A 25,860-nucleotide genomic window follows, 5' to 3' on the forward strand; every position below is an offset into this window, starting at 1 on the left:
ACACAGGTGAGGAATGCAAAGTACATCTCTGGTGAACTGAATGCTGCCTCCTGTCCTGGGGTATGCAGAGCTGCAGTTCTAGTTCATCCAAACGTGCTCAAAAGGGGAATCCTTAGCTAAAATGAGAGTGGATTTCTTGAAAAATAGGTACTCATTTAAAATATTTGTAAGGATTCATCTGGACTGCTGAGGTTATTCTCTGAAAACTTCAAAGTAGAAGGGAAAAGCCGGGGGGAGCTTCCCTGAGTGAGAACATTCCACCAGCCAGAAAATTGTGAAAACAGTTGTGGTTCTTCCTTGGCCAGCCAGTCACCACCCTGAGAAGCCAGGTAGAGTCAGGTGCATGTACCATAAGGACCCTGGAATTATTTCTGTTCACTTCTCATGTAGTGGTTGTTTAGACATATTTCAGTCAGGGGTGCAACGAACGCCCTTCATTTTTTATTACCACTTTACATCAGAATTAGAATTCTCTGTTTATCCCCTTGCTGTTAGATAGTATATGTCGTATGTAGTTGTGTTCTTATTTATTTTTTTTACTTCCTTTAGAATGCAGAACAAAGCCAGTCACAAATTCCAAAGGAAACGGTAAGAGCTTTGTCTTTTCCATACTGGAGGACTCCCAAATGTTTTGAAATTGATACGGCACTTCTCCATCAGTTTTACAGATCCTTCTTTCACCTTATATACTGTAGATGGCTCTCTGTAGCTTTACATTTTAAATGCATTTTTAAATATAATTTCAAATACTGATTGAAAATTATACACAATTCTCTTAGTACATATGTTCAAGTGCTATTTGAAATTCCATCTCTTATATACAGCCAAAGGCCTAAAGTTAAATGGTAAGAGTAGACTTTAGCTTGGGTTACATTTTGAAGCTAGTTATTTAAATCATGATTATATGATAGAAATCTGAGATACAAACACAGAAATTAGTCAACTAGGATTTAAGTGGTATTTGTATCCTTGTAGTAAACCATTGTTAGTTATTTTTAAGAAACTATATGGAAACAGTATTAAGTTTAAGCTGTTTAGAGCTGCAACATGTCATATGGGATATTCCAGTGAGGCACTAGATTGAGGTTGTGTAATGTTACTATATCTCACTTTAGTCAGCGGAACATGATCAGTCCAATATACAATAGACTAATACGTCTAAAAAGTTTATCTAAAATAAAAGGTGTATTTTATGAAATACTAACAGAGAATATAACAATAATATATTACCTTAAAGATATACTGGATCTTAGTTAAAAACAGCAAGAAACTCTATTCAGTTAGGTACTTATTTAAAAATCAAATAATAAAATAGATTGTGGAGAAATTGAGACGATGCATGTTTGGATTTGAAATGAATTAGGCTACTAGAAAACAAAGAGAACTTGTCTAGATAATTCAGAATGTCTTACCAGCAATGGTAAGATGGTAAGATGGTGTCTGAAATAAAGAGAAAGTAAGGACTAGGTAAAAATATGTAAGAGCCAACTCAGTAAGGTAATCAAGGGTGTGTTGATTGATAATATCAGTTTTTCAGGCCAATGGAATGTAACTGTAAAAATGGGAATTTGGGTTAAATGTTAGCAATATTCACTTCTATCCTTTGGGCTTTTCATGTCCTTCTCTCTGGAAGTCCTTTACTGAAAGGCTGTGCAGAACTGTGGGTGTATCATCATTTCAGTGCCTTGTGGTATCTCTTCACTGCATCTCATTAGAGGATGTATGTTTTTATCTTGATGGTTTCTTACCACGTACTGCTGATATGTAAGGAGATCAAAGATCAAAGCCCAGGATAGTATTTCTGTCTGTAATTGAATACCATTGAGAATAATTTGTGGGTGCAGCGTTATAAAAGTATTCTGGTTTTAGGAGTTGAAATTCCAACCCGAAAGCTCATTAAGATAAAGCAGATTGCCTACAAGGTGTTTATAGAAATCAGTTGCTCATCTGTTGCAAAGTTAATGTTTTGTAGCAAATTCCGTGGTGAAAACCCTTCCTCGGCATTCTTGGAATCAACACCCTAACTTCATCTAAGGAAAGAGCAAAATAAAATAGCTGCCTCCCATTTGCTCTCTTTAGATGTAGGGTAAAAAATGCATGTTAATCAGGAAATTATGCACGAGGGATAGAGAGTGTATGAGTAGCTAGAGATTTCTGAAAAAAAAAACCCAAAAAAACCAGTTAGAAAGGCCTAGCAAGCCTTGAAAATGTGGAAGTGAATTGGAAAACGTATGAAGACTGAGTAACATATGGTTACTGAGAGAGTGAAGCTAGAAACCTGATCAATACAAAAAAATTTGCCTAATGTCATTATGTGTTGGGATTTTTTTGTTATTTATTTAAAGGCTTGGAGCAACAGTGATTGATAGTAGGAGCACTAGGTCTCTTTATGTTTACTGACTCCAGTATGTGAATAAAAAAAGGGGCTAAATGTGAAAGGTGTTAGTGGGTATTTGTAGTGTATAATGCTTTTGCACTTATGTCTCTTGTTCCAATCTACTTAGCTTTGAATAAGTGTGATACTTCAGTTTTGCAGAACTTAATTTTCCTGAGCTGCACATTAATAATACAGTCACACCTTCTTTATTATTTTTGAAAGTATTTCTCGTTGCTTTCCTTTATTGTCCTTGGTTCTGCCTCAATACCTATTTATTTCTTTTCTTTCTACTTCAGGTCTTTGAGATTTCTTATCTCGCAATTTCTATTTCTGTGCCTCCTCTGATCTTTGTACTGTTAGTAGAGAGGTTTTAGTCTCCAAGTGTCAAGAACTTGATAGTAGAAAGCAAAGCAGCAAAAAACAACAAACCAACAAAAGAGCATGATGAAGGCAGTGAAGCTACAGAAATGAGAGAGGTGGAATGCAAGTCTGTTTTTCATTTAAAGGCAAAATGGCTTGGGGTTTTTTGTTGTTATTGTCGTTATGTCTTTGTAGAGAAATAGAAGGAAAATGCACCTTTGAAATTAAAAGAAAAAAGAAATTAAAAAAATTCCCTTGAAAGTAGAAGGCCTGAAATAAAATCGCAAAATAGCAAGCCTAACTTATCATTCTTTACTCAGGGGTTACCTTCATGTAACTGTTACTTTGCATGAATATTGTGGCATTTGGATGCAGTAGTTAGTCATCATAGAGGTAATAAAAGAAAACCTTGAAGGTAATTTTTTCCTAATTTGTCACATGAAATCCTTGACAGAGTTATTCCTTACAACCCATATAAGAAAGCATATGAATTCAGTTTTTTAATGCACCATCATAGAATACAGATTCTCAATCTTAAACTTCCACATGAGAAGATTTTGTAATTTGATAGGCTCACATAATTTAAGCTCTGCTCTCCAGTTTTGCATAACAAATGCAAATTGCAGATGCAGTTTCAGCTTCTATCCAGTAACTGCCCTAGTGAAAACAGGACTGGTGTTTTTACCCTCTGCTTTGCTCGTGAATGGAGCCATTGCTCTGTTTCTTCATGGGACAAGGAAATCTCCTGTATCTTGGTTAAAAGCTTGCTTTATCCAGCCACAAGTTTGTGCCATTTGTACAGCTGATGACAGCATGGAACAGATGCACCTATTGCTAAACAGGGTGATTATTTGGAATGTAGGAGATTGACCGTAATATGAAAAAACGAGTAATTTATCATTATTATATTTCTTTTTCTAAGCATAATTATCTTAATCCTGTTACAGTGCATTGAAATGAACAGTTAATTATGCTATATATAACATCTGCCAATTAATTTTTCCTCATACTCTTTGAAGGTTGATAGTGTTTTAGTAATATTTGCTTTTACAATTGTCATTCATTGTTTGTTTTCTGAATTCAGAACCAGCAAGTTAACTTTCATGTAAGCCTAATGCTAGAAAAATAATAATTATCATATGAGTAGGTATTTTCTAAGGAGTGTTGTCTATTGATAAGAAGAGATTCAGAATCAGAATTAAAATTCAGGAAATCATTTCATGACTGTTGCACTCAGCAGCATGGAAAAGCTTCAGTTTTCTGTTCTCATTTGTTTTTCTGTCAACTTGCTGTAAGTGAGCAGAATGTTATGAATTTAAGTGAGTGCAGGATTCCTAACAGTGACATAACAAGAGTGGTTGGTGTCTTGGAACAATATATAAATGATTAGCAGCACCGATAGAAATTGCAAATGGGATTGCTTTTTATTTTCTTCTGAACTCAAACATTTGATATTCCAATTATTATCTAAGTTTCAGTTTAATCACTGTGTTTTTCAGATCCACTTGCTTTTCTTGCCATATTTTTCTGTGTGATTCTGAATAAATTAGGTAGCTACCCTTTTTATGCAAGAATTCATTGCTTATAGGAAAAGGGTGATACTGGTCAGAGGCATTTTGTAAAAACTAATAGTTAGCATTGTACGCTTTTTGTTCATAAGTTTTTATATCATGAGTATGAGAGGCAATACTAGCAAATGCCTAGAAACACATGATTTGTATTGATTATTGGATAGAAAATTCTTGTGAAAAAAATCACAGTCAGTGTTGAGCTTTAGGAGGATGTATTCTGAGTGCATGTGTATTGTCTTTTGCTCAAAGGTTGTCTGTATCACTACAAGATACCTAGTCACTGGGGATGTATCCATAGATAATTTTTAAAAGCTGTAATAAGTTTCCACCACTTCCTATTTAGCAGCTATATAGAACTTCAGCTTGGTGATCCAAATGTCTAAACGTTGAGCCAAGATCATAGATAGACTAATGTCAGACTATATCACCAGCAGTGCTGTTATCAATAGGTACAGAATGATTTTATTGAAAGAGGATATGTCTGACTGATGATTAAGCTGATGCTGTTATTTCCTCCGTGGTGCTTAGGAATACTGCAGAGATATTTTTTGTACCTTTTTATCTTCTAATGGTGTGAGGCACAAGGATGATTACAATGTTTTAAAAGCATTTTTAGTGCAATTTTGGGTAGTTTCAGCTAATAATTTTAATAAAGTTTTGATACAAGAAAGAGATCACTGCCCATATGAAAGAAATAGGTAGTGAATGTGTGATTTCTGCAAGGTACTGTTGTGGTTTCAAACTTTTACCATAGGAGATTCTCTACTATTAAATAGCATGATCTGACACATTTATGACTGGAGATAAGACATTAATTCCTAGTGAATAACTAATACAACAGTGAAGTGGCTGTGATCATGAATGCTTTTTGACCAATCTGAATTTCCTGGAACATTCAGTGATAAGCCACATAAACTTCTGCATAATGCGGTACTTAGAACTGACCCTCAAGCTCAGTTTTGACTGTTAGCAGCCAATTATTTACTTGGGATATGGTGTGGCACATTTAAACTGGCTTTGTTCAGCACAGTAGGGCAGCTGTGGCTGCTTTCTGAACACTGGCTATTGAAGACGCTGAAAAATTCCCAGTTTCATGGAAGACGACATACATATCCCTCCCCTGTGACAGGGTTGTGTTAGTGCCACCATTGCACAGTCATCCAGAAGCCACACCTGTGTGTGTACAAACTTGTTGATTTGGTGCAAACCTTGTTTTACTCCACCACTGCCTTTAGACTCTTGGTGTTGAGTCTCTCTTGATATTAAATGCAGGGAAAATAATGAGATGAAATGGTTTGCTGTGGTTGCCTGAAAGCTGGCAGCAGGAGTAGGAGTGAGGCACAGGTCCCTCTGAGGTGCTCCATACTGGCATTACTTCATGGGGAATGTGTTTCTTGCCATGGATATCTACAAAGGCATTATTTCTCTTTCAACTTGTTTTTCCTGTCTGTCTTTTCCAGACACTACCTCTCTCTTTAGTCTTTCAGGTCTTGTAAATCCTATAGACCAGTGAGAGAAGTATAAGGATTTTTAGGAAGCTCTGTCATTATTGTGTTAGGCATTGAAGTTTTACTTGAAGAAGGGATAGTGCAGAGAGCTGTAGCTTTATAGGCTTCTTTGCCAGAGCTGTGTACTCCTGCTGTGTACATAATCCCATGGTTTTCACTTCTCTAGGATAAACAAGGAGTAAAGAAACAGGGTTAGCATTACAATCACATGTTTTTGTTTCAGGACATACAATAGGAACACAAAGTTTGAATAGGAGCAGCAGTTTTGAACAGAGTATGTTGGCCTGAATAAAGTATAGTCATTATGGTACCTGCAACAGACTAGCCCCTGTAAGAAGTTCTGAGATTAAGAACCAACAGAATGTAATTTTAATAGTCTGATCAGTTTTTGAAATATAGAATCTCATTTGATTAAACCAGTTTCTGTAACAGCACAAATCAGACTGTTGGCATTAGGGAGAGTAATGTAAGTATAGACAAGCAGTGGATTTCTTATAGAGAGAAGTAACAAACATGTGGATATACTCAAACATGGGCTTTTGCAGAGCTTTGATTTCCATTTGAAATGAAAATCACATGCTAGAATTTTTGTACTTTGGAAAAGTATTTAATTTTTTCCTAAATTGTATCATATCATAATCCATCCAAACCTTTAAACTGAAGTTATTTTTGAATGTGGAACATCTTTTTTGATATTAAATTAAATCCTTATAATGGACATAACAGGAAATGCAGTGGGGCTGTTTTACAGTACTTTCATGAGTTAGCATTTTTGCCTGTAAATACTTACCAAAGTTAATCCACATCTAATACACAGGAAACTCTTCCTTGATAGGATTAAGATTAAAGCAGAGCACATTTCCCATAAAATCTCAGAATTTAGATCTAGTTTTTGATATTTAGCAGCTGCTGTTTGATTTGAATGAATGCAATCTTTGCCAGATGTGACATATTAACTTTGCTAATATGAATAATGAGTCTCTGTATACCAGCAAATAAGATTCATTAGTGTTTATCTAACATATGACAGATATTAAAATTCTTGGTCTAGGAAAGCTAGAAAAAGAAAGCAAGCATAAGAATTCTGGTTGTTTAGTTGCCTTAAGCCTGTTTTATAATCATTTTATAGCCAGGTGAGTAGACACTGTAGGTCCCCAAACCTACAGTGCTACACAACCGTTGGATTAGGAGAAAAAAAGATAAATGTCCTTGTACTTCAGGAGTAAACTGGATTGGAGTGTGCATGCCACTACTGGATCAGTAGACAGTATTTTCTCTGGGTTGCTCTAGTTATATTTTTTGGGTGTGTGTATATATATATATATATATATACACACACACACACACACATATAAGGATGTGTCGTATGTGTACATGCATATATACGTGTGCATTCAAGAACTCTGTAAAAGTTCTCATGTTTTCATGTACATGTATTCATAAATACAACTTGGAAGTACAGGTTACCCTTCAAGAGTGGAGATGCAGAGCTCTATTGATTACTCTGTGAAAGGGAACAGGAGCACATTTTTGTATACATAGTCACAAAGTAATGTGCAGGCAAGTTTCAGTTATTGAATAACTGCTGAGAAGGCAGCAGGTCTAAGCTTGCAAGAGAATGAACTTCACTGGAGGGAATGCTGCCAGATTTGTAGCAGCAGCGAGTCGCTTAGGAAACCTGTCCTAACTTGACTGAAAATTGCTTCCCCCGTTAGGTGGGAGGAAGGTATTCTTTGCTGTTCAGTTTCTGTTTTCACTCATCTCATGCTGCTTACTCACCAGCTGAACCCTGATGAGGTCCTGCAAAGTGAAGAAGTCCCAAACAATAGTGTGTAAAACATGAACTCCCAGCCGGTCCCGCTCTGCTCCCCACTAGTGTGGCCTCACCTTGGAAATTGTGTGAAGTTTTGGGCACTGCAGGACAAGAAAGTTCTGAAGCAATTAGCGAGTGTCCAAAGGACAGCAACGAGAGGATGGTGAAGGGCCTTGAGGGGAAGCTGTGTGAGGAGCAGCTGAGGTCACTTGGTCTGTTCAGCCTGAAGGAGACTGAGGGGAGACCTCAGTGTGGTCTTCCAACATCTCCTGAGGGGAAGAGGAGGGACAGGCACTGATCTCTGTGGGGACTTCACGCAATGGCCTGAAGTTGTCTCGGGGGAGGTTTAGTTTGAATATTAGGAAAAGATTCTTCACCCAGAGGATGGTTGGGCACTGGAATAGGCTCCCCAGGGAAGTAGTCACAGCACCAAACCTGACAGAGTTACAGAAGTGTTTTGACAATGCTCTCAGGCACAGGGTGTGACTCTTGGGGTGTCTGTACAGGGCCAGGAGTTTGACTTGATGATCTTCGAGGATCCCATCCAACTCAACATATTCTGTAATAAAAGGATAAAGAGGAGATGCTGTTACTAGTATGATGAGAAAACTAATGGCACTCTAACTGCTGAAGTCTTTTTAAATGTTGTTTATAAAATTAAATTAGATTTTATGATCAGATCAGAACTTATGTAGAAGATAATGTTATGTGGAAGAGAAAAACAATTCCCCCCCATTTATCTTACGGCTTTTTAAAATCTCTGTGTATATCAAAACACTGCCGTAAGTCTGCTCTAGTCAGGAAGTTTATCTTTAAATTTACAATATATTTATGTTGTATTTAAAAAGTGAAAAACTTATCTCAAATGTAGTTTAGCATAAATTGATGCTAAATATGATTTTGAAGCCAAAAAAGTCACCTACATATTTTATCACCAATTGAATTTTTATTACAAATTACGTACTTGAGCAGCTTCATTTATCCAACTGAAGTTATTTCAGATGACCTTTTCCTCAGCAGCCTCTGTCTGAACAGAATATTGTTCTGCTGTTAATTGTTTTGGACATAGTGTGTGAAAAATCTTAAGGGAGTTGAATTCTGTTGTTCAGCATTCACAGTACATAATTTCGCTTGCATGTTTACTGCTGGCCTGTCAAAATATATGACGGAATAAATTTCTCCTACAGATCAACTAATCACAAAAATAGTGTTGAGGTGTTTGATTGACATAGTGAAGCTGTTAATTTAGAGAGTATCAAGATCAAATGGAAGCTACTGCAATTAAGAAGTGACTGTGTTCTCAGCTGAAAATTTTTAATGCTGCATTTTAGATTTTTAATGCATTTTTATGCTGTCTCATGGACATATTAGGGAATTTCTGTGATTTGTTATATTTAAATACTTAAGGTTCAACAATTTCAGTGCAAATTTTACTCTTATAATAGCCGTTTTTATATTGATTGGGGAGAGTGTCTGTACATGTTATGGTTCTGTACTCTAGAGGCCTTTGGGGAACAAAGGATTGAGTCATGACAAGATTTTGCTGGGGGTTTTTTTGTTTTGTTTTTGTCTTTACAACTTTGGTTCAAAATATTATGGTAGCAGACTAAAATCTTTCTGCTCATTTCTCTGTGAATGGCTTCTTAATGACATACTTAGAGGTTCCTTGTCACTATATGGTCCTGTTCCAAGATTTGTATTATGAAGTTATATTCTGTAGATCATACATAGTAAGACTTTCTTTGATACCATGGTGTGGCACAAATGTTAAATTTGCTACTTTAATATCCATAGCCCTTGGAAGTTAATAGTTCAGTTTTCCACATTTGTTCTACTTTTTTTTTTTTTAACTTTACATTCAATATAATATTATATTGACAGGTGTCACACAGAGTCTAGAGGGCAAAAGGTTTCTTATGTACCTAAAATTCCAGACACAGATATGATGGTAAAGCAAGTGATTTTGGGTGGAAAAAACTGTAGATACCCTATAAAGTCCCTAAAGAAACTCAGCCATAGCCTAGTAATGCTAATTGTCTTCCTTGGGTGAGTTTAGCAATTTTCTCATGCCTTCAGTACTTCTGATCCAGTGCTGAGGCTGCTGTTTTTCATTTTTTTCATGAGCATGATCTGCTCGCTCATGTACAGCTGCTGCAGAGTAGTTTGTTCCAGGTTTTGGCCTCTTGTTTCCCCTGCTCACTCAGGTGTCTGTAGCCTGATATTATTTTCTTATTCAAGATTGCAGGAAACTAGCAAGCATAAGCCTCAGATTAAAACCAGTGCTGAACTGCTAATGCAGCTATTTGGTCTTGCTGAAGTAGGGTAGAGGCCATTAGCCAAGTCTTTGGGGAAGCTTGTGAGATGCTCAGTCCAATTGACCCTTTGTCATATAGAAATGCACCTGACAGGCTATGCAAGAAAATGGTTTAGTTCTCTGCCCTGGGAGTGGGACTGCTTTGCCTGAAGTTTTGGTGGATTTTTTTGAAGATTAGAAAGTTACTGGAGGAAGAGGGCTTGATTCTAAATTTATGTTAACAGTAGTAAATAAAAATTCAATAAGCATATCTGCTTTCTTGCATAAGCCACACATCCTACCTTGGCTTTATCTCTCTTTTGTCTCGCAAGCTTTATTCTTACTACTATTTATTAAGGAATATGAAAGTGATCAGTGTTACAGAAACTATAAGGTAACATGCGTCTGTCTCAGATAGTTTTATTCTGCAGCCACTCAACAAAACATGGATTCAAATGTATGCTGAAGTGAGTGCTTCTGTGAGCCAAGCAGGAAAATTAGGGTAGTAATTTTCTCATAATTTGGAAAACATCTTTTACATAGAGTGTTTTTCAATGAACACAATACACCTTTCCATTCCTCACAGTTAGCACTGATCATGCTGTTTCGTGTGGCCAAGAGATGTGTTTGAATAGTGGGATTCACAAGCAAGCCAGCCTAGTTATGGCACATTGATAGGGGGTGTTAATTTTTTTGTTGTTGGTTTTTTTTTTTTTTTTTTAGATTGATGAACCGTTGTTCTTAGCTCTAAACAAAAGGACTTTTGTGCAAAGGGAAGGGCTGGTGAATGCATGAAGGTTCACACTTTTAACCAAGTGGGAAAAGATAGAGCTCCTGTTTTTTCTTCCTCGGCTGATGCGGCTCTCTCAGCAGTCTGACTGCCTTCCCATGTGACATTTTTGCACTGCATTTCTAGGTCAATGGTGACACAACTAGCATGCTTGTGCCCAAATTGATCATCTCAGTCTGCTGTACTCCACATGGCTTTCACATCTATCTTTGCCATAGGCTGTGTTTGCATTTCCTTACGTCTTAAGAAACAGGGACAGCTCAGCAGGCGCACGTTAACTTCTCATACATCTTCTCACTCATATGAGTGAGCTTTGCAAATAGATCAGTGATGTGGGAAAAGTTGGTATAAAATCAGTGTCAGAAACAGAGGTGACATGTTGCTAAGGTTATGAAAATTTGGCCAGATTAATTCTTCCAGAGAAGAACTGCTGATGCTGGGAATTAGTGTCCACCTTCTGCTGTATGTTCTTTCTCCTTCATGTGGGTGAAAAAAACCCCAGCGCAGTCAGGCTCACAAGCATCTTTTTGCAGAGAATTTAAGGGCATGACTTTTTTTCTTTAACTGATAAAGGTATAGCCAAAAGTAGTTATAACCACTTTGTTAGATTTGAAAGAAGATCAGAAACAAGTGAACAGCATCTACTGTAAGGATAGGGCTGGTGAACAGCCTGTCCCTCCTGTTTCTCCCTTTGGCAGAAGTCTCCTGTGCATTGGCAGTGCTCCTCAGGGCATGGCCACTTTCATTCCTGGGTGTTGTGCCCATGCTGCTGCCCCATGAGTGTCACTGCTCTGTGGGGACACTGCAAGGTGTCTGGTCCCACCCTGAATTTGGCAGGAGGTGAAGTGTGAGACCAGTCACTTGTGCTTGTAGGGCTTTTGCATCCATGGAAAGGTGTCACTGAGCAGCTGCCTGCTGGCACCTGTGGCAGGCCTGCGACTGTAGTTCAGGGTGCTTAAAACCTGGGATTTTCCCAGACAGGCTAAAATTGGGTGTTGAGGACAGCAAAGATCCATACAGGTGGGTAAGAGGGCAGAGAAAGACAGGAAGATTGTCACTCAGAGCTGGATTTGATGATAAGCCTGGCAATAGCAGAGATGTGTGCTGTTGCAGATCTCAGCTGTGTAGTTTTCTGGTTTTTTCCTTACACAGATAGTTTTAAATAAAATGAGGTGAACAAGTAATTTTTGAATTTAATTTTCTTGCACTTAGTTTCTCTCTAAGACTGCAAAGCTCCAGGTTTGCAAGTAGGAAAATATTTCTGATAAAGCTCTCTTTTGGTTAATGAAATAGTAGCTTATGTGTGAGTTAGTATTGATGGCAGATTCAGTAATGACATGTGATTCAATTACTTTACTAGAGAGAGAAGCACTTAGACACAAATTTAAGATATTTCTGAACCTAGGCGTCAGCTGAAGGTGATTGAAAATACACTATTTCTGCACATTTCTTCACATAATTACTGTGGAAAATATTGTGGCATTGTAGTAAAAAGCAAAGAGTTTTGAATGGTAATAGCTGTAGGGGGAAGAGAATTCCAGAGAAATACTATTCTATAATCCCACACTAATCTCCCCAACAGAAAGCAGAAGAAGAGGAGCTTGTCCTCACACCTGATGGCACCAGGGAATTCCTGACTTTTGAAGTTCCCCTGAATGACTCTGGGTCAGCTGGGCTTGGCGTGAGTGTCAAAGGTAACCGGTCAAAAGAAAACCATGCTGATTTAGGAATCTTCGTCAAGTCCATTATTAATGGTGGAGCAGCATCCAAGGTAAGAGGGAATGTCTGTGTACTTTGGTCTTCCTCAGCTTTCTATAATAAGTTATTTTGAAAATAACCATAGATCGAAGAAGAATGAGATCTCTAGTGTTCTCCAATTATGCCATCAGAGGTAACATTTAGATTCCTACTCACGTGTTTGCACATCCCAGGATTTAAACAGCCCCAACAGATTTGGAAGGAACAAGCCTTCTCTGGTACAGTTCCATTAGTATGCTGTTTGAGCAAACAGGTTATGATAATAGCTTTCAGTGCAAATCTGTAATTGGAATAGACATTTCCTGTAGTGGCTGCAATGGGAGCTGTTATTGTAGTGTTCATTTGGCCATAAACCCTTAGGACTAAGTATAGCTGTTTGAATATTTCTTTTGATTTTTTTTGGTTGTTTTTTTTTTTTATTCTTTCCAGTAGACAAAGCTTCCTTTGTGTGTGTTTTATGTAACTATCTGTAATTTTTACTTTTCTAGGATGGCAGGCTTCGAGTGAACGATCAACTAATAGCAGTTAATGGAGAATCATTATTGGGCAAAACAAATCAGGATGCTATGGAAACCTTGAGGAGGTCCATGTCCACTGAAGGAAACAAACGAGGAATGATTCAGCTTATTGTGGCGAGGCGAATAAGTAAATGCAATGAGGTAATAAGCTTTTGATATCGGGATTGGTGATTTTCACCTCTGAAGTATTTGTGTTTACAGGAGATGCCATGTTTCCTCTGAGACTTGAAAAATAATATCTGAGAAGCTAAAGAAAGAAAGAATTACAAAATGATCTGAATTTCAGTGTTAGACATGCTAACGTTATTACTGATCGATAAAGTTTTTCTTTTGAGTATTTTTGTCAATGCAAAACAGGAAACACTGAATAAAACTGTATTGATTTTGTAATTGGATCTCACTGTTTATGTGATTTTTGTTCAGTGGAGTTTTTTATAGAGGTCTATTAGATCTTTCATTTATAGACCTTGTGTTAACTGACTTATTTCTTTGTCACTTCCAGTTTTTTAAATTAAGAGTAGAGGTCTTACCTTTCATTATTATATTTTATCTGAACAAAAAATTTCATGTGTATATTCTGCAAAAACTGATACAAAAAATTCAGTCATTTTGGATTTTAACTATGTTGTGTCTTTGCCTTTAATTGCGGGGGAAGTTGATTTACTGAATTCAGGATGAAGTGGTGTTTCTTCTGATGATTTGCAACTTTTGTCTTCTCTAGTCCAATATTAATGTGTTGATGTTTTGAAATACATTAATGATTCCTAATAGCTTATCTTCTATTTAATGTAAGTAATGCTATATAGTAGGAGTATCTGGACGTATACTGAGAAGGACGGTAGATGCTCTGAAGCACTGAATTAGACTTCAGAACAAATTGGAGAAAGGACTTACTTAAATAGGATATAGCTGAATGGTGTGTTAGAAAAGCCTGTCTTCTTTAGAAATCTAAAAGTCAATTCTTTCATTGTTGGTAATATATTAAAGTCTTAGCAGGAATGTTATTTCTTGATCATCATGCATCAAAAATGATGTGCACAAATTGGTTTAGTATCTCTGCTCCTGCCTAGGGGAAAAAAGAATGGTTTACTTTTTAATACATAAATCTAATCTTAAGAAAAAATCAGTCCACAGTGTATTATAAAATTTTGTCTGGAAAAGAGACTAAGCTTAACACTAAAAGTGTTAAGTTCCTCTTGATTAACTGCTTAAACAAAGCTTTAGTACACATACATGTTTATATATGCACAATGCTAGAAAGCCAGCTTGAATGCACAGTGTTTCTTGCTTAGTGTTGAAGGAATTTTGACCTTTCTGTATGTGGTGATGTCCTTATCTAGCCCTGATTCAGACTGTCCTTTGGAGACTGTTCCTTATTTTTACCCAATTTCAGATGCTACCACATGTTACTATGTAAAAAGGGTGAAATATTTTAAACTATTTCTGCGTTTAGGTGTTTTTATTTTTCTAAAAGGATGTAGAAGATGATCCCTTTTCTCCTAGTGAAAGTCTTCTCAACTGAATTAATCCAGACAGTGTCTGTAAACATGAAAGAGGTAATCCAGCAGTGATGAAACAAAGACATTTCTCCTTGAATCCAACACAGTTTTTACTCATTCAAGAACAGCTCGGCCCCCTATATCTGCTTGACATTTAGTACGATTTATTTTTGCAGAAATCATTTGCCAAAAGCAGCACAGCTGACTGCAGTATATGTGCTTCAAGATAAAGGAACTGATTGTGGAAACAGATTTAGATACACTGAAATGTACCTGCACAAAGGCAGGATAGGCCCTGTTTTTCTGGGCCTCTTTACAGTTTTTTGTGCATTTTCCCAACTCTTTAAGAAGCTGGCAAGGTGACCTATAATGATTAGGAAAGCAGTGATATGCCACTATTGCTGTAGTAATCATCTTTACAAAGTAACTTTTGTAAGTAATTTTTCCTAGGAATTATTGCTTTTATCACACTCATCCAAAGGAAATATGATGTCAATACTCTTTGCATATTTTAATATGATGAAAAGATGACTTTCAGGGATGTAAAGCTGTTTACCTGCTGAGCTGGCAGTATGCAAGAAGTCACTTTTCTGTAAATCTTGAAATGCCCAGACTTCAATGAAATGATAAGCAAAGAGTTTTTTTTTTCTTGGTATTTTGCAATTAAACCCTATTTCCTTCAAGAACGTGACCGATTTAAACTCCAGATATTATTGAGCTGATGTAATGCTGATAAGCTGTGATAATGCTATTTCTGAATTTTGCAGGAATACCATATATGAGTACGGTATTCAGTCAGCTCAGTCCCTCAGTAGTGGCTCTGTGTCCTGAGGACTGGCTGGAGACAGCATCACCTCAGTGGCTGGCCATGTCTTGCAGCCTTGGCCATATTATGCTTAATTCAGCAACACAGATTGCTTAGACATGCTGGTATACAAATTGTCCTCTCGGAACATTCCAGTAGCATCCACCAGGAAAGATTTTTACTATTAGACCACAAACAGAAATGACATTTGACTGGCAGCAAATTCAGCAGCTTGCACATTAGAAGCAAAAGCATAAAAAGGGCGCACCCTTATCTTAATAACTCCCACCTTTTATCACCACAGAAGCACAGAATCATTTATATTGAAGATGATTGACTCCAAGTATTAACCCAGCATTGCCAAGTCCACCCCTAAACTATGTTGCCAAGTGCCACATCTACACATGTTTTAAAGACCTGCAGGGATTGTGACTTAGCCACTTCTCTTGGCATCCTCTTCCAAAGCTCGACTATACTTTTCATGCAGTATTTTACCTAATATCCAGTCTAAATCTTCCCTGGCACAACTGGAGACTGTTTCCTTTTGTCCTATCACTTGTTACCTGGGAGAAGAGACCAATTCCCACCTGTTTAAATCATTTTAGACTGCTGTAGAGAGCAGCTGAAGATCTCTCCTCAGCCTTCTCTTTACTCCAGGCTAAATGCCCTCAGCTCCTCAGAAATGGGGGTTTAGTGGTTTAATTAAATATAAAAAGAAATGTTCAACTTTTGAGAAAGTATATCCTGGTGTTTTCTATGCTCTACTCCCTCTTTTTGTTCTTCAAAGGAGTCACCAGAAAAAAAAAAAAAAACAGCAGATAAAAATATCCTTTCCAACTGATTTCTTTCCTGTGTTGATTCAGCATTGTAAGTGTCCAGTTTGTAGACAAAACCTTAGCTTTGTTTCTTGTTAGTCTAAACTACAGTTAAGTGGAACTGGCTTGGTTATATATTCCTTTTTGTGTGTCACCATGACCAGTGTTCACTCTGCTCTATTCCAGTGTATGGTCAGTCCTGCACAGTCAGGTCTTGGCTGATTCCCTGGAACACCCACAAGTGTCTCAAAAGGGAAATCCATACAAGTGGTGATAATTCCACTGCAAAAATAATTGTGCTAAACATCTGGATGATAAAAGCAGGTGCTGTCTGGATGATTAAAAAAAAAAAAAAAAATCTACAGCAAAGTAACAGCAAATAGAACAAAAAAACTCCAAGCCTTTTCTTCCCCTGCCTTCAAGTCCAGTAATTGTTTCGCATTTGCAAAGTCAAACTGACTTCCTTTCAGCTAGACTACACAGTCTGCTTCTTTCTTCAGTAAAACTGAGTTTGAATTGGATTTTTAAGGCAGTTAGTGGTATGAAACTGTTCTTTTAGTTTTAATGTCAATTTTTATAATCAACCCTAGGAATTGCTTAGGAGGGAGAATTAATTTTGCAGCATGGTTCTGCAGATTGTTGTTTCTGCGTGTTTCAAATTAGACTGTGATTTTTGTCTACTTTTTGTATTTTGTTTGCTGTCTAAAAGTGAGTGACAGCTCAACCTCTGTTGTCCTGGATTGAGAGAGGCAGGAACAGTTGCTTCTGATCTGCTGCAGAGGCACTTTGTCAGAGAGCTTTCTTTGGCTTCTTGAACATGAAACTGTTTCAAAACTTTGTGAAATGACCTCGGATACTCCTTTCCCATGCCATCATTATTCTCAAACAGCTTCACAAGTTCTCATGTTGTAAACTAAGCCTTCAGAGCAATTATAGTAACAATATAAATGTACATAAACACCATAAGAGTATTTTCTTGACTTCAGAGAGGCGGGGAGGAGATAATTTATATCATCAGCCCTTCCATAATTGTAGAGTCAAAAGAGACCACAAACTTCCCAGAAGGTAAAAAGAGATTTTGTGCTGCTGTGGTTTTGCTGAAGATTTGCCTGTAGTAAGAATTTTCATTGACTCACCAAGAGATAGTGTGTAATCCATCCAGGCTTTCAAGTGAATTGTCTTGTAGTAAATATTGATATAAGCATGGAGTGTTAGTTATGAATGAACTCCAAGCCAAAGCTATGCATCTGAGTTTTTCTCCTGTTTGCATTATGTCTATATAGAGTACAGTAAAGTAGAATTCTGCAAGCTGTACTACTACAAACCTTGCAAAACTGTGTTTAGTATCTCAGCCACTCCAGACAAAATTACACACTGAGTATTTGATGGACACTGTTAGATTAGTGTAGCAAAAACATTTAATTTGGGATTTGTCTATACCTGACGTTCTCTTGCCCCCCATTTCAAAAAAGTTAAACATACTGTTCTGTTCTGTTTTCAGCTTCCAACCTTGTGTATTAACTCTTCAACTTTGGTACTTAAGCATGGAGAGATTATGTAAAACACATTTCCAAAGCTGTGAAAACAGTGGGAAAAATGGAGAGAATAACAATAATATTGGCTTGATATTTATATATGACCAGTTTTTAACACCCCATTTTTCGGAAGAGGCAGTCATCAGCATTTTAGATCTTTAACTCAGGGTTGAAATTCTTTAAATTGCTCAGATTTAAGGAGAAAGAGAGGAGCTCCTTGTGCCATGTTCTGTTAATTAGTGATGCTGTTATGATTAGCCTGTATGGGCAAACAGCTGGCGGCTGCATTGCTAGAACGTGCTCAGCACTCAGGCATGACTGCCAGGCACATTCCTGCAGCTGGCAGCTCCATGTGCTGATTCAAGAAAAAAAAGGTAATTGCTACTTTTGGACTCCTGTGCTTTTCAGTCCTGCAACCTGGACAGCTTAGAGACACAGATTGCTCGTCTGCACTCCGTTCATGTCACAGGCAGGCAGCACTTGTCTGCCATTAAGTGAGAGAGCATCACCATTTTCCTCAAAATGAGAAATTTCAGGGGTTTTTCTTGTCTAGACTGCCCTTTTTTTTTTGACAGAATGAATATTTTGCTAAACCTACTTGAAATGAAGGTTTGCAAATGACTTGCAGATCCCCAAATTTCTTCATGCATGTCTGTCCACTGTTTTCTCCATTTGAAAATGAGCAAACTGAAACAGTCCTGATTCCAGACCATACAAGGACCTCATCATTCATGAAATAAATTGACTGGTAGATCAGTGAGACTTTGCAAATGAGTGGTTTCATTATAAAAAAACCCAGCAAGAATCTTTTCCAGTATATGTGCAAGTATAAAATATTCAGCATCATTTTCCCCTGCATGCATTACCCACTACATTGAAATTTATGTGACAGGTTTGTTTTTTTCTTTCTCACTAGATTAGTCCTGTGATGACCTTTTGGAATTTAACTGTCAAAAAGTCTTTAGAATCTTCTCCAAACACAGTGATTTCCCTGTTCATTCCCATCTCCAACTCATTGATAAAGCTGTTTATCAACTTAATCTGTTCCCAGCTCTGATTCCTAGGGGAATCTACAACTCTTCTCCATCCTGAAGATCAATCTTTGTGTCCAATTCTTTAGCCAGTGTTCCACACAGAAAATGAAAATTTATTCCGGTCCTATGAAAACTTAGTTTCTTGAATGTCTTTGATATTGATGCCTTGATGTAGATGAGTAGTATTTTGAAAATATCTATGTTGGAAAAGGAAGCTGTAGTATTTTGGGCATCTTAACCACAGTACACAGATAAGAAGGAAAAAGGAAAGCCTGGAGAATAATTCTGTGTGACAGAAAGAGCTTCAGCATTCTGGATGCAGTGTCATATATAGCAAATTTGTATACTGACTTCTTTAACACCCATAATGCTTGCGTGCCTATATTTGGCTAATTTATTTTCTGAAGGAAAAAGGGAGTCTGATTCTTGTTTCATTTAAAAAAAAGTTTGTTTATGCTTTGAATATTTTGGCACTCTTCTTGTGCATAAACTTTTTTCATATTTATGTACATAACTTCAGATAGGATGGATGGTGGTGTTTAAGTAAAAGGGACCGCATTATTTGTCCTTTTATCATCTAGATAAGCAACAGCTGGGCTAGCTAGTACAGACAGTGCTTTAGCAAACAGCTGTTTTTTATCTGAATGACAAAGGGTCAGGGTAGAGACCTATTTTTATTTTTTAAAAAAATAATCTTGCTTCTCTTTTTAATTTAAGAGAATTGAGAGAAAAGAAGCTACAGGCAATCTGTAGCATGGGAGGTTTTATTGCATTTTTAAGAATATGATCATTTAGTATAAATCAGTGCTAGGATCCAGAGGGAGAGCTCTCTCTTTTCAGTCTAGGGAGAAGAAAGATCATGGGTCTTACCAGTCAGTGTCTATTAATATCTGATAAGAGTAATCAAGAAGTAATAAAGAATACTGATCCAGACTTTTCTCAGGGCTGACCAGTGCCAGGACAAGAAGCAACAGGCACAAACGAAAAAACAAGAAATTTCTGTACACATAAGAAAAAAAAAAAAAAAAAGTCCTTAGACATCAACACTGGCACAACTTGCCCTGAGAGGCTGAGGAGTCTCTGATCTTGGAGATACTCAAAACCCAACTGCGCAGGGCATTGTGCAACCTGCTCTTGCAGACTTTGCTGTGGGCAAGAGATTGGATTAGATAATCTCCAGTGGTTTCATCCAGCCTCTGTTGGTCTGTGACTGTGAAGTGGCACACCAAGGGGTGCACCAGCAGCTGTTGATAGGGGGCCAGTTGCCACACTGGATTTCTTTGTTTGTGAGGCCTTTAACGAAGCTAGGAATTTGTACAATTTTGTGTATATTACCCACTCCTTATCAGTTAATCAAATCAAAGTATACCAGATAGCACTGAGAGTGGCTAGGAGAAGGAACTAGAATGTGTAATTCCAGCTCATTTTTAGAAATGCATCCTGAAGAGCAAATCTATTTGAACTGCAATCTTGCTTTGAATTGTTGGACTGTTTGTCTTGCCCACAACAGTTTCCAAATTCTATGATTTTTTTTCTTGCACAAACTTTCTGTTAACAGTGTAAGGAAAAGGTGTTTTGGGTATTTTTGTGACAGCCAGTTGTCTAATTTTTGGTGTTTTATAAAAGGCGTTGTATCTTCTGTAAAATATTTGTGTGGCTGGCTGTCAATGCTTTTGTTTAAACCTATTTTTTGAGATGCTAATTAGAAATGGAAAAAGTTTTACTCAGGGAAATTAAAAAATATGTGATTCACTTTACAAAATATGGCCATATAAATGCAACACTCCTGTTATTTCTTTTATTTACTCTGCACTTTACTGTATTAGCAGGAGTGAATTTCTATTTCTCTGCTTCTGAACCATCTTCTTGTCAATGTCTTTCTGAAAATCTCTTGAGATCTTTCTGCAAATGAGTCTGAAAGTTGATGGCTTGTCACATGAAGGACTGTGTGATATGGCTCACTAAAAGCTGGACACTTGTTACATAAAGTCATCAATATAGCACTGGGAGAATAAATCCCAAAGCACTTTGATATTTTCACACCTTATTTAAAGGCAGTGAAATAAAGGGTAGTTCATAATTCAGTACCTTTATCATGCAAGTTTAAGCACTTGAGCAGTCTAATGTTGCTGTGCTCTTTTTTTGTAAAGTGTTTCAGAAGTTAACATTTCTTTTCAAATGTGCCTTAGATTCCTTTATAACAGAGTCTACAAATATTGTTTAATTTACTTTTCAGTAAAGCTGTCAGTTGTAATCTGCAATTTAAAAAAACTAATAAAACAAATCCTCATTTCACAATTTAAACCTTATTGAGGCTAATTCACTTGCACTGCAAGTTTATTATTCTCCTGCAGCTTGACGTGCCTCCAATTGTAATTGTGTTGACCCTCCGATGCAGTAAATCTCCCCGGTGCTTATCAAACTGAGAGAGATAAGTCTACAATTTGGAACTTCATTAAATATCTCATTTATATTAAACAGATGATGGCTTTGAACAGAAATAATAGTTTTTACAGAGTCTGTGACCTCCCGATCGCGGTCTCCTTGACCGTAGAGCGGCGTTTTGCGACCTCTGCCCTCGGGCGTCGCGCCAGCGCCCGCCTGTCAGAAGTCGTCTGTCCATCGTGCTCACTTCAAAGCCTCTGCTGCTGGGGAGAGTGGGGCTTTGGAGCCCTTGAAGCAGATTTTTTAAACTCCTTCATAGCATACATTTCTTAGTTGTCTGGGGAGTGCGGGTGGAGGGATTATTAATGGGCAGCTGTTTCAAAAAGGAAAAACAACCAACAAACATGTTGCTTGTTATTGTAATTCCTGAGACTATGAACTCCTCCTCTCATGCTTTGTTTGGAGATCAGTCAGTACTTGGAATAAGCATTTCCAGTGGCTTCAAATAGTTTGCAGCATGCTCAGTATCTTTCAGTATCTGGTCCCCACTGTATTTTGATATGTATGAAATAAATGCTGTGGGATTTGTGTAAGGACACTTTTTAAGATTTAACTATATGTTTCAATATGAAGAGACATGTTGGTGAGAAGAGCTAATGCTTTGATATCTGAGTTCATACTACTTTTCTACAAAATGCATCTATTTTTTAATAGTTGTTTACTTTTTAGTAGAGCTGAATTCAGCTCACAATGTTCAGGTGAAGTGGTTTAATGGTCTTGGCAAAATGCCTTGGTAGCATTAGTGAGAGGACAGCAGGATGCTGGAGCCCAGGTGAACCAAGAGCTTTAGGGGCATTAGGAAGCCTGGACAGTGTGAGGATTGGGCCATGGTGTGGGGAGCCTCTTATCTCTGCAGGGAGCAACTGGACCCTGCTACACTGGGCATCCACAGTGACCTGTGAGTGCACAGGTACTCATTCTTCCCATTCCTAGGGGGCTGTGCTGACAGCAGAGCTGTGGCGGATGGGGTTACTAAATCCAGGTAGATGGTACCAAATTATTTTCTTTGCCTCTCAATGGGTTCTACATTCCCCTGAGTTATCATTCTCTGGGGCTCACCAAGGAGAACTTGACTTTTTCCTGTCCTCCTGAAAAATCTGCCAGGCAACTGTACAAAAACAAGAGATGACAAGATTCTGCAGGCAAAGGCTGGGCTGGGAAGACATTCAAGGCAGTTCCTGAAGGAGAGTAGCTGGGGTGGGCAGAGGCCTGTATATGCAGCCTTTCTGCTCTCCTGTGCACATGGCCAAGCAGCCTGTGTCCATCACTTCCACCACATACTTCATCTGTCTTGTGATGCCCTGGAGAGTCTGGCTGCAGTTGTGGTGGGAAAGGACCTGGCAACTCCAGGAGTTTAAGGGCTGGGGTGGAGGGCACCCCAGGCCTTGCCAGTTCTGTTTTTTGTGTCTCTGCCTGGATGCTGCAGCAAGAGATTAGAGGCACTTCCAGGCTGAATGAAGCATGTGAGACCTCTTTACTCTGCAGTCAGGAAAGACAGAGCAAAAAACTCAAAAATAAAATTACAGTGAAGACTGATAACTTCTGTGTTTTTTCCTTTTGTTCCTAACTACAAAACTTTGGAGTGTGATGATTTCATTTCAAAGCAATGCACCACTGTGGCAGCAGCAGCCCGATTCCAAATGAGAGTTCCTATTCCATGCTCCTGACAAGGGCATTGTTATTTTCAGCTGTTAGTGTGTGGAAGATGGCCCAGCTGTCTGCTGATGGTATTGAAAACAGCCCAACTGTCTGCTTAAGAAATTATCCAACAAAGAGACACCAAAATGGAATGGTTTTTTTCACCCATTTTCTGCTGAAGGATTTGTAATTTGACAGGGCACCATGGGGGGTGCAATGTGAAGGGGTTAGAAAGTTGGTCATTAGGCAGAGCTGTCATTGCAAATTATCTCTGTCCAGGATGAGGTGTTCTAGCTCATTTGGTGCTCAGACAGGTCTAGGCCTTAGGCAATTTGTTACAGTTCCCCCATGTGGTTAGGGGGACCCTGGGCACTAATTTTCCCCTCTCTTTGCAGTTGGAATCACCTGGGAGCCCCTCTGGGCCAGAGCTGCCCATAGAGACGCTGCTGGATGACCGGGAGCGGAGGATTTCCCACTCCCTCTACGGCGGGATTGAGGGTCTCAGCGAGTCGCCCACAAAGAACGTGGCCTTGGGCAGGATAGTGGGTGAGGCAAAGCAGCTCTGCTAAGCAGGGCATGTTTTTATTTCTCTCTGTGGTTCATTGAAGGGTGATTAATGTATTATGTGGGAATTGGGAACGTGGAGGTTGCACTGATCAACTTAAAACGTGCCTTAAAATTCTTCTGCGCAAGCCTTCTGGATAGCTAATGTGAGGAAGAAGGTAAAGTGGGATTCCAAAGTGAATTTTGTATCCTGTGACAGGTCATAGAATGAATAATAGTAGCATTTAACATGGTCTTTCATTGTCTGGTTCGGGACAATAAATTATTGGTCAGTCTAGGCTTCATGTTGCATCAAAGTCAGTGACTTTGGGAATTCATAATTTTTTTTCATCGTTCCTTCTCCTCTGTTTCAGTCCTACTAAAATACAAAAATAAATAAGGCAAAGTTGCATCTATTAATGCTTATTAGGGGACTTACCAATTTATTTGAATTTTTGCTTTGTAGGAAACCAATTTTAAAACCTCATAACTAATTTTAAGCATCCCTTGTGTAGATTCTGTGCCTGACCATCTGCATGGTCCCAGTGGTTAATGAGATTATTAGCTCTTGCTTTGCAGCAGTTCAACTTCTGATGTACAGAGCTAGGTAATAAAGACTTGCCTTGCCACAGGAGTGGTTGGATTTACTGACTAGTAGGATGGGATTAGTTTGAAAGGATTTTCAAGTTTAAACACAAAAAGCAGCTTGGTGAAAATAACACCTGACAGAAGACGTGACAATTGCTTGCTTGAGTTGCAAGTTTTTTAAAAAAGGCATGGCTATTAAATCTAGGAATTTTTTTTAGTGTATTAGATATACAAAATATATTAGAGTATGCTGCTATAAACTTGATATGAAGCAAGGCTTAACTTAGTTTTCAGTTGCTTTAGATTAGTTTTCAGCCATAGAAAATTAGTCTAGCACTTACGCTTTTCCACTCAACAGTTTGTGTATATTTCTCACCCTATATTTTTTTGTTTTTGTTTTTATTTTGTTTTTGTTTTTGTTTGGCTGGTTGGTTTTTCCCTACCTTTTCCATTTAAAATAATTTTTGTGTTTTGGGATTTGCATTTTCTTTGTGTAGCAAAATAGGACTGTTAAATTCTCTGAAAATCCACAAGTTTGCTATTTAGGGTATTTCTTCCAGTAAGTCTTTTGTCCGTTTTGTGCATTTGGGCAATAGTAATTAGAAACATATCATATTGTTTTCTCTTGCACTTCATTTTGTGCAGCTTGGAAGAAAAAATGTGCACATGAAAATCAAGGCAGTGTGAAACCTTGTCACCCAAAGTCATATGCTCTTAAAGAGAAAAAATTAGAAAAAATTGTATTTGTTTGTCAACAAATTTAAGGAGTGATAAAATGATTTGAAGTCTTTAGCACTACTCTCCCACAGAAAGAACTAGTTCTTGTGGTGTCAAGGCTTTAGATAAAACATTTACAAAGCACTGCCTTCTGCTTTTTCCATCAGTGCTGCAGAGGATTTACACACAGAGCTCATATAAACGTTAACAAATTATCGGTTAAACACATTGTCCATTGATGGGAGAAGGAGCCCTGAGAGAGTCTGGGTGCACATGTGTCAGCAATGCAGTTTGCTTTGACATCAGAGGAGCACAAGACTTGCCATGCCAAATTGAACTGGTAGTTCATCTGTCTGGTATCATCCTTTTAGCTGTAGCCAGTAATTGATGTTTAAACTACAAAAAGAGAAAAGTATTTCCAAAGCTGTTAACCTCTAATTTTTTTTTTTTTTGATACCTTGGCATTCTATACATAGTCAGAAAAAAAAATAAATATCCATCCTTCATTTTCTAAGTTTCTTACAACCTGAAGTTAATATTTTGATTTTCTGTGAATCATTGTTTTTCTGAATTGTTTTCAGAGACCTGGAACTGTGTAGAAAATTGGTTGATTGTGACTTTAATCCATTGAATCTTTAGTGGAAATACATTAATGTAAAATCAAATTGTCCCTGAACCTCATAGTAAATGTGATCTAGTGGCATGTAACTGAAAACTGGTCTTTCCATTGGATTGCAGTGTTCCCTTCTGCAATCACAGCAGCTTCACAGATCTGTGATATTTAAACCCAGTTTTTGGGGAATGATCGGTTTTCTAATAGACTATTTTTCTGAATTAATCAGTACCACTAAATTAAAAAATGCATTGTTCATAATCTTTCACATGCTGGTTTTCTTGCAGTGCCATACAACAGAGAGGTGTTGCCTGTTGGGAGAGATAGGTACAGTTGCTTGTTTCAGAATAGCTAACATTTTTAAGACTCAGTCACTTTTTATGCAGTGGAATCTCTGTCTTTTTTGGCATTGGTGATTGAGAAAAAAAGCAGGGCTTTTTCTATTTTCCTGAGAATGTTTGTGTGGTGTTACATGATTCTTCCTCTCTTGAAAATTGGCCTAAAAGTGAGGATTACCCCTAAGAACAATCTGGCTGAAGAACACTGGAGGTCTGTACCTTCCCACACCAGTTCTGCCCATGAAAACAAGCCCAAAGGAGTGCTTTATGCGGTGCTGCTTCCCTTGAGTGCTCTCCCCATA

General features: G+C 37.9%; 1 protein-coding gene across 12 annotated transcripts in view; it reads left to right on the top strand.

The window, feature by feature from the left end:
* Positions 1–25,860, top strand: part of PARD3 (par-3 family cell polarity regulator) — a 444,272-nt gene that overhangs the window by 256,517 nt on the left and 161,895 nt on the right. For 7 of the 12 annotated variants that reach the window (XM_083880512.1, XM_083880515.1, XM_083880504.1 and 4 more), the window contains 4 exons: positions 550–588; positions 12,295–12,483; positions 12,959–13,129; positions 23,155–23,305. In XM_083880512.1, coding sequence (XP_083736638.1) covers positions 550–588; positions 12,295–12,483; positions 12,959–13,129; positions 23,155–23,305 — 550 coding nt within the window. The remainder of the gene's footprint in view (positions 1–549; positions 589–12,294; positions 12,484–12,958; positions 13,130–23,154; positions 23,306–25,860) is intronic. The other 5 variants (XM_083880506.1, XM_083880507.1, XM_083880509.1 and 2 more) reach the window with 1 other exon arrangement.

This window comes from Zosterops lateralis (genome assembly GCF_965231275.1).
Source record: "Zosterops lateralis genome assembly, chromosome: 1".
Lineage (NCBI taxonomy): Eukaryota > Metazoa > Chordata > Aves > Passeriformes > Zosteropidae > Zosterops > Zosterops lateralis.